Source organism: Symphodus melops, assembly GCF_947650265.1.
Source record: "Symphodus melops genome assembly, chromosome: 2".
Classification (NCBI taxonomy): domain Eukaryota; kingdom Metazoa; phylum Chordata; class Actinopteri; order Labriformes; family Labridae; genus Symphodus; species Symphodus melops.
The window spans coordinates 8545962-8558984 of record NC_136692.1 but is presented as its reverse complement, the minus strand read 5'-3'; the positions used below and the strand labels follow the sequence as shown (position 1 = coordinate 8558984).

Here is a 13023-nt window from a genome sequence, read left to right as displayed (position 1 = left end):
TACGTACCTGCCATCATAGTGCTCTGAGTGATATTCTCGTAAGTGCCTCCTTTTGACTTGGCTTGCAGGGTCTTCTCTGCCTTATCATTAGTGCTGTCCAACATGGCGTTCTTATTGGCAGCTGCCTTCTTAGCATCCAGCTTTTTCTGTCTGCAAGATTTGGCAGGTTCTGCAAGCATGCGAATCTGGCGGCGGAAGGCACTAAGGACTTGAATGGCACCTGACTTGACTTTCTCCTGCTGACCCTCCTCACTTCCAAATTCGTCAGTGTTGGAAGCCTTATAAAGGGGCAATACATGAAGCTGCTCATCTTCTGGTATTTTGCCAATCTCACGGTTATCTTCCCTTGTTAATGTACACACCTGTAAAACAACGTATATTAAAATACATTTCTTGTTAATATCAACACCTGATGAATCTGTAGGCATATACATTTCTGAACTTCTGCTTACCACAGTGCTGCCGCCCTGCATGTTGTGAAGATCTCTGTGAGCGTGGGCACAGAAGTCCAGACAAGCAGTGACTCCAGAAAAGGGACGGCCCTCCTTAAGCCCCAAACGACAATCTGTTGCCCTGTGTTCATGTTCTACCTGTGTCCAGGAAAATCACAAGGTGTTAAGTTACAGATATATATCAACAACATGGTCATAGTATCAATGCCAAACCCTTTACCATGTTAATACTGTCTGTGACGGCTCTATGGCCTGTTACGTCGTGCCTTCTTTTCTCTTGTTTTGCACATGCCTGACTGAAAGACTCGAGGCCCAATGTTAATATTCATTTTAAAAGCTTTCACCTTAATCTTCACTGAGAGATTTTCTGCATGCACCTTGTTTAGCTACTTTATCTTCCTTTCTCATCCAACACTTACGCTACTGAAATCCAAACCTAGGTATCTCTTGCAATTCGTTTTACATTTTTAAATAACTCATGTATATTAAATGTTATTTTGGTGTCTCTCCCTTTTATTAGCAGAAGGCATTGAAGACAGTCATGACAATAAATTCAGAATTACCCATCCTCACTGTGAGGTTAGACCTATTTTATGTATAAATGTCTGTGTGCAAACATGACATTATCATGTTATTTATCCTTATGTTAATAAGATATGATCATTTAGTCTGTCTATGTGGTAAGTTTAAGTAGCAGGTCAATCGGGTGTTGAACTAAAATAGTCACACTATCATGTTTTTTCTGCAGTGAATTGACTGCTCTGTATGCCTATTTTATTTACAAACTACCATTTAACATGCACTTATTTCAACTACTGTCATTGAATAATGCCAAAATGCTTGAAGTAGGCATTAGGTTATTTGAGGCTTCTGGTTGGTTCTTGTGTTCCTGTTATCATTGGCAGTTTTCTCAATACTGGTTAATACTGGCTATCATTCAGATAATCTGAGTAGTTACCCTGCAAGAACATCCTTTAAACTGCTACTATGGCCTCTTGCAGCATACTGATAGCACAGTTTAGTGCATGTTAAGTATCTTTCACTTTAATGCACTAAAATGCAGACAGGACATTTAGTATTCAGATCAATATGTAAAACACTGTATAGCCTTAGTCTTACCAGGAAACTTGACACAGATGGAGCTTTCTTTTAAAATACATTTTCACTGTTAATTTATATTTTCGAAAATAGCAGGTCTCTGCTTTACAGGTGTTCTAAATCTCCCCTTGCTTTGTGTTTGCTCTGGCCCAATGTTGGCTACCTGGTCAATTTTATTATATGATATTGATAAAGATTTGCGAACCTGGTTTCCATATGCTTCTGGTGCCAAGGTTTTATACAGGGGACCCAATAAGGTTGCCAGATTCTGAAAATTGTGCTCCATTTTCTCCTCCTAAAAGACAAAAAATTGCAGTTTCAAGTTAGCCCAGTTAGCATACTATGAACAAGGTTAACATTGTTTACATTATAATCAATATAAGTCACCATTACTTACCTCTCTCACATCATCCCCTAGTAGCTTGAATTTTCTTGGGATTTTGCTGCGGGCAAATTTGCAGCCATTGTAGTACATGCTCCAGGAACAGCCAAAGGAGAAAGAGGCTCCACTGGCATCTTGATCTAACCCTTGGCATGCACAAGTCCTCCTGAAGATCAAAACAAAATTCAAAGTTGCCCAGGTTACTTACAATGTTTGTTTGAAAACCAATTTGAAATAAGTGTAATTTAATGTGGTTCAAAGTGAAAAGTAGTATTTAGAGAAAATAAATACATTTCCCCAGTATTCAAGAAAGCAAAGTTGATATACAATTTTAAATTTGTCCTTCTCAGGTTAAAAAAATGCTGTGGCAAACCAGGTTTGAAACATGTCATTCTTTTACTTACTCCTCATTGAGAGAACAGCGTCTCTGGGTATGGGCTCCATGCTTTCTCAGTGTTTCACTGAGTTCGAGGTAGAGGCGATCCGCCAGGCTGGGAAGAATACCCTCCCACACAAGAATTACCACAATGATGCAGGCTGTGTCACAAGTGTGAGCAGTCCGTTCTCGCACCAACACCAATAGCTTTTCTTCTACACTGGCTCGTCGAATTACCTAAAATAATAAGTATAGTTATAAAGACATTTACATGAAGACATAGACATGCATGCATTTGGCAAATATTAGATAAGCCTACAATTCAAATGCAAAATATTAAATTGATTCTTACCCATTTGGCTATCGGACATCCCTGTGTACTTTTCCCTTCCTTGCCTGTGTATATTACTTTTTCAATTCTTATGGCGCGACCCGTTAGCCCAGACCTTTAAAGAAAAATAGAAAAATTAAAGTAGACATAAGTACCCAGTTGCTACGCAACACTGTCAATTTTTCTTTTTTCAATAGATCATTTTTGTTGTTGACCTTTTCTCCATTTCTTCCCGTATGCTGGCAACATTAGGCGCTGACCCCAAGTGAGTGTAGTATGGGCCTTCATCCTTCTCACTGATTTGATCTAAATATCACAAAAGAGCAAATGTAAATATTTATCAACCCACTGATCAATAATGTTTTAGGACTGACGTTATGAAACTCACCAACACAATGGCATGATGCAATCTCATATTGTGTTTTCAAAGGGGTATCCAATAGATTTTTTATAGGGGTATCTAGGAGCTTCATAGGAGAGTCCATAAAGCTTTGTAGCAGGTTTTCCTTCTTTGGAGTAGAATCAGGGGGTTTCTTTAGTGCTACATTGGCAGAGGAAGCTGCTGATGATTCTACTCCAGTCAAGTCAGTGTTGGTTGACAGGATTGTGACTGGCCCAGAGGATTCCACCTTGACTTTATTAGATGAATTAATGACAAAGGATTTCTTTTCAAACACAGGTGAAAGCTGGTACTGCCTTAGGCTTTGTTCCATTGATGCCAAGATGCTTCCTTGTCTCTTACTTTGCTCGCACAAAGATTGTTGATTCTCCTGCTTGACTTGCATTCCACTTATGCCGGCATCTTGCATCTGTAATTGCTGATTTTGCTGCTGTGAACAGGGCACCTCGAATCTGGGTCCATTTTCCATTTTGACAGGTCTGAAGCCAAGTTTAGAGTCATTGAGACTCTGAGGGCTCTGACGCTCTTGCCTTTGTAACAGATGCATACGCAGGGCTGCATGTCTCTGAAAGTCTCCAAGGGGACTCATGGGTCCCAGAGGTAGTTGAGTTCCCCTTTGGATCTGATTACATGGTAGCTTTAGCTGTTGTTCAGCTTTAGGATACATCTGTGTTGATACCTGTTGGTTCAAAATGCCTTGTGGTAAGTGTGATTGTGTAGAGGTATGTGGGATGTCCATGTGGTTATGCTGGTGACAGTGGCTGTCTGATGGCTGTGCTAGAAACGGCTTGAGGTTACTGGTGCCTGAGTTTGGTGGATAATGCCTTTGATGTTGTTGTAGTTGTTGCATCTCTGTGTTATTGTAACTGAATATTGTATGGTCATTGTGCTGGATTTGTTGGTTATTGGATTGAATAGAACTGTTTCCAAGAGACTGGTTCTGTTTAAGTTGCTGCTGACTTGGCTGGGGTTGACTATGAGGTCTGTAGTTAGGGGACTTGAGTTGCTGCCCTTCAAATTGGGTTGGTTGGGAAAGGGGGCGTTGAAGAGTAGAGTGCTGTTGTTGCTGCTGTTGCTCTGTTGCTAAAAACCCAGGTGACAGTATTTCCTGCAGGTCAGGATCTTCACTTAAGTGCTCGGGCTGCATCTGGGTGTGGAAGTTGCTGTCTGCTTGCTGATTTTGGGGGAAGATTCTCTGCTCAGGCATTTCTTCGGGTACAGGCCGCTTCAATTGTGATGCTTTAGAATTTGATTGCTGCCACTCAGAGGCAGTGTTATGCTGGACATAGTGGGTCTGGACCGGGAGACTGTTGGACCCTTGGTTGCTATCTGTGTAAACTCCCTGTGCCGGGAATCTTTGCGCTGAATTTGGCTCCATCATCTGGCAGTGATTCTGGGTGTTAGCTGCCTGCTGCTCTGTTTGAGGATTAGCAGGGAAACATCTCCACATGCCATGCTCCTGTGCCTTGGATGTTGGACCATTTGCTGGTTGCTGCTGGGAATTTGAAGAGTTCATCTCCGTCCAGTCTCTTTGGTGGGGAGCTGCGCATGATAAGTTGGCTCTCTGCTGAGATATGTTCTCCATCCCCTTTTCTAATCCAGCGTGATGTGGCTGCTGGAGACTGGACCCCATACTTTCAGCTCTTTGGGGGTTGCCACCATTTTGGTTTAAGGTCTGTGGTTTTATCCCATAATGATGTCCCCTGTCAGTGCCATGGTTCTGAATCTGACCAGCCCCTGGTTCCTCACTTTGACCTGTCTTTTGCATCCCAGAGCTAGGAAATGGCCCATATCCCCTTGCCTCTGCTACCTGTAGAGAAGCATTCTGCTCCAAAAAAGAGTCCTGGTTATACCCCTGCTTGGCTTTCGTATGTATACCTTGGGGATTTTTCTCATCTTGATAGCACTGTGCACCATTTTGATGCTGTTGTGAGCCATTGGCCGTATTTCTTGATGGGAGATGACCCAAAGTTAGTTCCTTACTAGTGTATGTTGGTGGCTGCTGTTGCTGCTGATGTTGTTGGTGCTGCTGGTGGTCTGCATCAAAATTGTTGGAATACCCATTCATCATATAATTGGCAGAGTTATAATTGTTGCCTCCTTCAACATTGCTTGATGCCACAAGTCGCTGTTGCCGTGAGTCAGGAATTTGCGCTGAATTTGGGGGTCCTGAGGTTAAACAAGGGGGTTGAGCACCTTCACTGGGTGGTTTATTTGTCGTTGAATTGTTGGCATCATCTAGCTGTGCCCTTGATGTTTGTGGTGCAATTGACACTTGCTCAGGATAGTACTGTGACAACGTTTTCTCTAAAAGATCACCTGGAGTGCTTTCTATGGTTGAGGGGTGTGAAATAGCACCATTTGAAATTGGAACTTGTTTGTTCCTTGGTAAACTAAAAATGTCTCCATTAGAAAATGGATAATTCCTCTTGTCTAACTTAATCTCTATCTGTGGGGTATTGCATTCAAATTCTGTTGCTTTTGTCATCTCAGGGAAGTTATCCAACAAACTGGAGTCTAAGTCATTATTTCCTTTCATCTCAGAATTTACTTTAAATTTCTTAGATTGATGGGCCAGTAAGGACTGCTCAGTGAGTGCATTCTTTAAGTCTCCATTCATCAAATCTCCATTTATCATGGTGGTGCCTTGGTCAAAGAGCCCATATACAGAAGCTGGGCTGTTGCAAGTCTCCCTGTGCCTCTTCATGGAGTTGGTACCTACACTGGGCTTGTAATGGTTCCAGTTTGTATCCCCAGTGATCTGAGGGGAATCTCCCTCTGAGGACTGGTCTCCATTTTGGAGTTTGTGAGAGATGTGAGATGAGCCAAATTGTGCTAACATCAGACTTTCTTCCGTCTCATGTCTGGCCTGTTCTGTTTCCATCTGGCCTGCTCAGAGTCCATCCACAAGGCTGCCCTTTGTCCGTCCTACAAAGCAAAAAGTTGGAAATCAATATTTTGTTTCATCATTATTTAAGCAGAGATAGGTTTTACAATGCACTTATATTATTTACACTGTATTTTAAACCAACCCAACCCTACCCAAATTCATTTTAGATCACTTTGGTCAGATCAGCTGTCAAGTTGTAAAGACGTAGAACAGACCTAAGTATTTTGTGTCTATTTTGTTGGAGAATATCGAGTACTGTGTAAGATCACAGACTTCCATTTAAATTTGGACATTGTAATTTGCAATGCATAAAAAACAAGGAAAATGTCTGACTTCTCAATTGTACTCTATTGTAACCTCTATTTTTCCGGTGTCCTCTACTTTATCATTCTTTATTATGCTTGTTCATACTGAGTAAAACTAGAGCTGCAGCTACATTACTGTATTCTAAGATAAAGGCAAGAACCACCTCAAGTAGTTAACACTTTAGATCAATTTTAAGTCCCCTTTAGGAGGCAAAACAGGCAATGGCTACTTAGAGGTCAGCAGAGCAGTGCATGAAATTTGCCAAACTATGAATTTTCTCTAACAAGAAAAAATAGGAAAAATGGAAAATTACCATTTAAAGATTACATCTTGCACAGCATTTACCTATTTAATGCTCTACCATGTATATAAAGGTAACCATTGTAGTCAGCCCACAAATCTGCACATTCTTGATTGTTATGGGACACAGACATCAGATAAAACATGTCTGAATAGTTTCCTAAGAATCTGACCTAATTCAAATTAGAGTCCTCTGTTGAAAAATGTTCAATGTAGAGTTAAAATTATTCCTGAATTTATTGTATTGGTTAAAATGAAGGTCTGTATTTAAGATAAGATAATCCTTTATTCGATCCTCAGTGGGGTAATTCAAGTTTTGCAGCAATATAAGACAAGAACATGCATGTGAGAACTACTAAAATATAATAATATATTGCTTGCAGAATACATAGGAAGAAAATGAAGGTAAAGAGTATTACATATACTATATATATATATATATACACACACACACACACACACACACACACACACACACACTAAATATAACTATACGCATATACTCTGGGAAGCACAACCACAGTTGATTGAAGGCTGAGGATGAAAGGTTAATCTCCCAGATGGTATATGGGAGGAGAAGTTGACTGCGTGTCAGCTATACAACGGTTGTATTCCAAACCCAATATGTATTGTGTCAAATATGGAGATACGATTTTTTTGTTTGATGGCTTTGAATTGTGGACTTCATGTTAGTAGGTCCATACTCTTCTCCTAATGATTAAAAAAAAGCACTCCCACAAATGTTTCCCACGACTAATTGTGCTGGTTTCATCAGTCTAGTAAAAAACATGATTAGATGGAAGAGGTGTTTTTAATGATGACACATCTATAGACCTTAAAAATAACATTATACGGAAAATGTTATGATGGTAATCATCATGATGAATTAATTTAAAACAACACAGAATACAGTTCAGCAAATATCAATCCTATTTTTGACTAAAAAAAAAAGAGTAGATAGACAAAGGTCAAAAGGAGTTCCAATTGAGATTAAAATGAGAGAGGAGCTATTCATGAAAAATGTGATCCCTGCATACAGGGTTAAGCAGCAAACAGAGCGTATGGTCTCATTTTTGCTTTTCCTACGCTGTTTCTTTCCCAAACGAAATCGACAAAAGTCATTCCTGTACAATATTGATTTCTGTTTGCCTCCCTCAATTATTAATGCATGTCACATCCGCAGCATCTGCAAAACAATTGCAGTGTGCAGGCACAAAGAGCCGCAGTCTAATCCATCATAATTATGAGCACACTAAAAGGAATGAGCAGCTGAGGAGCTGCAATTGGTGCCTGGATTTAATTGTAGATGCTAAAGTAAAGAGATTCTGCTATCAACATAATTTGCAGAAGAAGGAAATTGATTGGAATGATACCTTAGATTCATGCTTGGCAGTTGATAAAGGAAGATATATATGAGAAACCCCAGTTCATATTACTTGAACATCAATTTGAGTTTTTACCTCTTGAAAGATGATTGTCTTTATATTGTGCATGTCTATTTAGGGTTAGGGTTAGATGGCTACCTGAACTGCTGAGATAAGGCACTCTCTTAAAAGTGACACCTTATATCTATACAAGTCTATTTCCTTGGCAAAACAGAGGTTGAATAAAAAAAATCAAAAGGACGGTTTGGTTGCAGTCAAGTTTTTTGAGACGCAGGCCAGTGGGTTTTGTAAAAAAGTACTTTTAATTCACACTATTGTTAGTATGCTCTAAAAAGCTGTAAATGTCCTTGGAAAGTTAAGTTAAGTCAAGTCACAACAACTTTGGTCAAGTCCTGAAAAAAATGCTACACACACTTTGGAAACATAATTAGAAACAGCTTTAGATTCCCACAAAGGCCCTTCTGTAATGTAAATGTTCTGTATTCTCACTGTAGGCACTGACTGATGTTTGGGGGGTAATGGAAATATGGCAAAATATTTGAGAAAATTGTACCCATTTCATTTGGCTTACTCTTGCTCTAATGATGGGGCTGATTATCACATCTGGAACTAGTTAAAGTAGCTTGTGATGCTGGCAGATGAGCTTTTGTCTTCAAAAGACATGTTTTATCCCAAGCCTGATGACCTCTTTTAAAAAATGTAGGTACATTAGCACCATTTCCACAGAGCATGGCTGACTTTCTTGACTTATGTAAAAAATGTCAGTTAGTTTTGATTTAATACAAATGTAAGAACCATAGACACCTGACAATTGTTGAAAAACAATTTGGGAAACATTACTTAAAATTGATATATGCATTAAAACATGTTTCTCAATTAGTTCCATGTTCAAACTAATTTGAGTTATTGATGGACTCTTCACTGAAGAGACAGTATTAAGTCTCTGTCTTGATATTGTGGCCCAACCCGACCATCTTGAACAAGCAAATCACACAGGACACTGTCAGACAAAAGTCCGCCCAGGCAGGCAAGCTGGTAGACATAATCATCTCCTTCTCAGCAAATCACCCCTCCAGGACATTAGCAGCCCTCCAGACCCCCAAAGTTAGAGTGCTAAATCTCTCACTAACGAGCCAAGCTGTTAAAAGGGGTGTCTGGAAGCTCCCACCGTTGTCACAACAGAACAGCCAGCTGCCTGTTAGCAGGTGGAAGAGGGAGCAAGCACACCGCTAACGAAGACAGCTCTCAGGTCATGAATGGGGGAAAAGGGCCTCAAATGTGTCTTTTAGTGTGAATATGAAGGAAATGAGCAGAGATCTCCTCCCAAATACCAGCTACCTGGGTTTAAGCTTGATCAAAATATTTCTGGAGTTAATTAACAAGAAGTTTCTCAAACTCAAGAAAAGCATCTATACCAGTAATAACACTAAACTGCCAAATCAGCTAGCTTTTTCTAAGTTTTTCTTCAATAGATCTTGTTTAGCTGAATATTAAAGAGGATTACACAAAATGATTTAGGTCATGTCTGATTTAAAAAAAATGCTTCCTTGCGTAAGGGCTTAAGCAGATGATTTCTTAATTTTATAGTCTTAAAGACAATAGCCTGAGAACTGGGCCATTGTTAAATTAAAATGGTGAATTACTTTAAAAAGCGAAAACTATTTCCGGGGTATAAAATTGTCTAGATATTAAGATACATACGGACAGTACTAGAGCTGGAATATGAAGAGTCTCGTGAGCTGCTCTGACAACAAGTTGCAGGACTAATCCACCTTTTAATGCCGTCAGACACAGACAAATGTAAAGCACCACAGTGGGGTACCACTGTCAGCATTGTAATTACAAGTGACACCAAACAGCTTTATGATTATGTCAAAGTTATTAAATCTGAAATGTGTTATTTTGAAATGAATACAAAAACACCACGTGAGAGTGGTAAAACAGCCATCATCAGCCATAACATGTCGGTGTTGTCATGTATAACAAATCTGCTCAGGTTAGCAAACTTTTTTTAAAGTTGGCTGTAGTGTCTGTGCAGCTTGTTTGCAAGAATCATATGATAGAACTGCAGAAAAAATGTGTTAGTCTGAACTGAGCTTGTTAATCTTCGTCACTTTGTTGTACCAAAAGTCTAAGGAATGTGCTGACAATTAAGTGTTTGTTTCAATGTTATCTAAATATTTACATTTCAATAAATCTACAGCTAGGTCATATATTTCATTAACTTACACAATGTATACAAAATTGTATTTCCATGTATTAAATAGTTTTTGCAGTTGACAATGCTTACTTTGAGGAACACCAATTTAACTCAGTATGGTTTGAGGAAAAAAAAGAGCTAACCAATTCTCCCTCCTTTTTCAAACCCTTTCAAATAGAGAGCATCTGATCCCTGAAAACACAACAATGAGATAAGCGGGTGAATACCTCTTCCCGACCCCATGTGACTACTCCTTTGTTTTGTCTGGCCCTTAGAGCAGTCTGTAAATCAGTAACACAGTCAAGAGGTGAACGCTGTAGCTAAGCTGCTTTCAGTGCTGCTCCATTCCTACAGGACACTCCAGGGTTTACAAAGGATCGCGCGGAGCCCAGCAGCTTGTCACAGTTGGGTACACCCACACTGACAACAAAAAAAAAAAAAAAAAAATCTTTGCAAACCCAGAACAAAGCCAGAGATCCCAGCTGAGTGTGCATGTACAAACGCAAAAACATACAAATACTAATTGTGCAGTGTTTTAAGTCCAACTTTAAATTAGCAAGCATCAGGACAATTTGAGTATTGGCTTCATCTTCTTTTTATTTTATATCATGTTCTTTTTAGTGCCAGAAGTAGAGCACTAAACCAGAGCAGCAGCACAGCACTGGTTATAGTCTGGACGCCTTCTGGAAGTTATAATGCTTTGATCTATTTTGGTTTTCTGTCTAGTAGTTAATGTCCACCAGGGAATTGAGCCCTCTGTTTCAGTTTATATGACTCAACTCTCTTGGCTTGAAATGTATTCCTTACAAATCTTCCCTCTAGAAAGCAATTTCTTTGTCCCATCTCTGCTGTTGTTTTGTTTCCTTCCCTCTCCCACAGTTCTCTGCCCTGTAATTAAACTTTGGGTTCCTCTGTACTTCAATCTGCTATCATCTACTTCCCTCCTGTTCAGTCTGTCATCTAGAGCTGTGACGTTATGACACTGGCTTCTTAACACTGGTCTTGAATTCTCGACAGTCTCAAAGTGGCTGAGTGTGTAGCTATGTATTTGCAGGCGTTTTAAGTTGCTTTACTGCTTTGAAGCCTTGGGGCAAGGGTGTATACTTGGACAGTGTGATCACTGTAGTAAAACAATGGACACAGTTTGCACAAGAGTCACTTTAGGGGGGGGGTAGTTAATGCACACAACACTGAAACCTATTTTTAAGAGTTAAGTGTCTTGTTTTTTTGTTTTTTTTAATAAAATGATCTTCACCAAATGCAATAGTTAAAGAAATAGTTTCTCTTTGTCTCCAAGGTTGCTAAAATATCCAAGTCCAATTCCAAGTTGGGCTATCAATCAAAGATATTGTAAATACTTGTTCCTACTTCTTCCAGAAGCCTGATCCTTTATTTTTTTTAACAACTACTAAACGTTAACCCTCCGGACCCTCACTGTGTTTTTTTTTTTAATTCCCACAGAGAACCAGTGAAATATGAGCGCTCCCATAGTAGATGGGATCTATTTGGCGTGACTTGGCAGCCGTATGTGACATTCACCACTAACGACAGCTGCTGGGAAACTCAGGTCCCTGCACTTTCAGGTTGAGACTTAGACAGCAAGCCATAGAGTGCTGCTGTTGAAGAGGCAGAGAAGGGGGGGCATTGTAAATCAAAAGCGCACAAGCATAACCAGACCGCTGTTTTACTCTGGAGCCCTAAGACTTAGCCATAACCTCAAGTGTACATTTCCTCCTCTTGGCTGTAATGGTCGTGTTTGCATTTTCCTCTTTGAAAGATAAGAACACGGAGTGTGTTGCAAGTCAAAGGACTGTACACTTTGTCAAAGCACTTAAATTTTTAAAATGTGGAACTGAATCATAACAAAATGTCAAATGGTGAGTCATAAAATCTCATCTCAAAATACCTTTTTTAATCGAGCTATAACATTTCAACATGAAACACTGGACCAACTTTGTTGTAGGTTTTCTAACAGTCAAATAGTTCAATATTAAGACTACATATGAATTCTTTTCACTACTCCGACAATTTTTCTCATCATTTCAAAACTATGCCCACAGCATCGCTTCCTCTTTTGTTAACCATATTTATCATGACTGCTTTATTTTTAACACATGGTATTGATCATCTATAGATAGAATGGTGTGAAATCAAGAATTGGTATTCGTTTTGTTTTGACTCCGTGATTGATGAAGTTTTAAACAAAATTTAAAAAAATAAAAAAAAACCATTTTATAATTTCTCAGTATTATGTCTTGAATGTTTTAGTATCACTTTGCTCGGTTCCAAAACAAACAAAATAGGAATACATAACTTTAAAATGAATCACAGTATGTGTTAATGATATATTGGCATTAGCCAGAGACCCTAATTCACTGTTTCATCTTTTAAATAAAGCAGTTAAGCTAAATGTGAGAGCCTCTTAAGGACCTCAACAAAACCTAGAAATGTTCCATATTTTTAATATTTTGAGAGTTAACTGGTCTCTGAGTTGATACTAAATCAAACAAAAATCCAAATCATGATATGGAAAAGTAAATGTCCTATGAAACTGAGCCCTTGCTAATATCATAATATGTCCTAACACAGAACTACTGATTATTGTATGTTCAAACAGACTTTAGTTAGACAGTTTAGACTGCACTCAGCATAGCTGTGAGTGGAACATCATCCCTCGCAAACTCTACTCGTGCAACTAGGTCAGATGACTTGCATTCTACAGTGTTTTTTACCCCCACCCCCCCCCACCACCCCCCTGTAAATATAGAGCCACTGCTCTGCAAACCTCATGACCTCGGACAACATTTTCACAACTCTGGAATCCAGCAAGCTATGTAAACAACATAGATGTTGTCTCCAAATTGTGAAGTATCTTCAAAAGGCTGTTATGAAAACTTTAACTT

General features: G+C 39.3%; 1 protein-coding gene across 1 annotated transcript in view; it reads right to left on the bottom strand.

The window, feature by feature from the left end:
- The window catches only part of tet2 (tet methylcytosine dioxygenase 2), a 28768-nt gene that overhangs the window by 4346 nt on the left and 11399 nt on the right, over window positions 1–13023 (bottom strand). The window contains exons 2-9 of the mRNA XM_079337164.1: window positions 3028–5967; window positions 2855–2945; window positions 2661–2754; window positions 2337–2545; window positions 1948–2098; window positions 1756–1845; window positions 453–590; window positions 8–362 (exon numbers count right to left, since the gene is read on the bottom strand). Coding sequence (XP_079193290.1) covers window positions 8–362; window positions 453–590; window positions 1756–1845; window positions 1948–2098; window positions 2337–2545; window positions 2661–2754; window positions 2855–2945; window positions 3028–5923 — 4024 coding nt within the window. The 5' untranslated portion in view covers window positions 5924–5967. The remainder of the gene's footprint in view (window positions 1–7; window positions 363–452; window positions 591–1755; window positions 1846–1947; window positions 2099–2336; window positions 2546–2660; window positions 2755–2854; window positions 2946–3027; window positions 5968–13023) is intronic.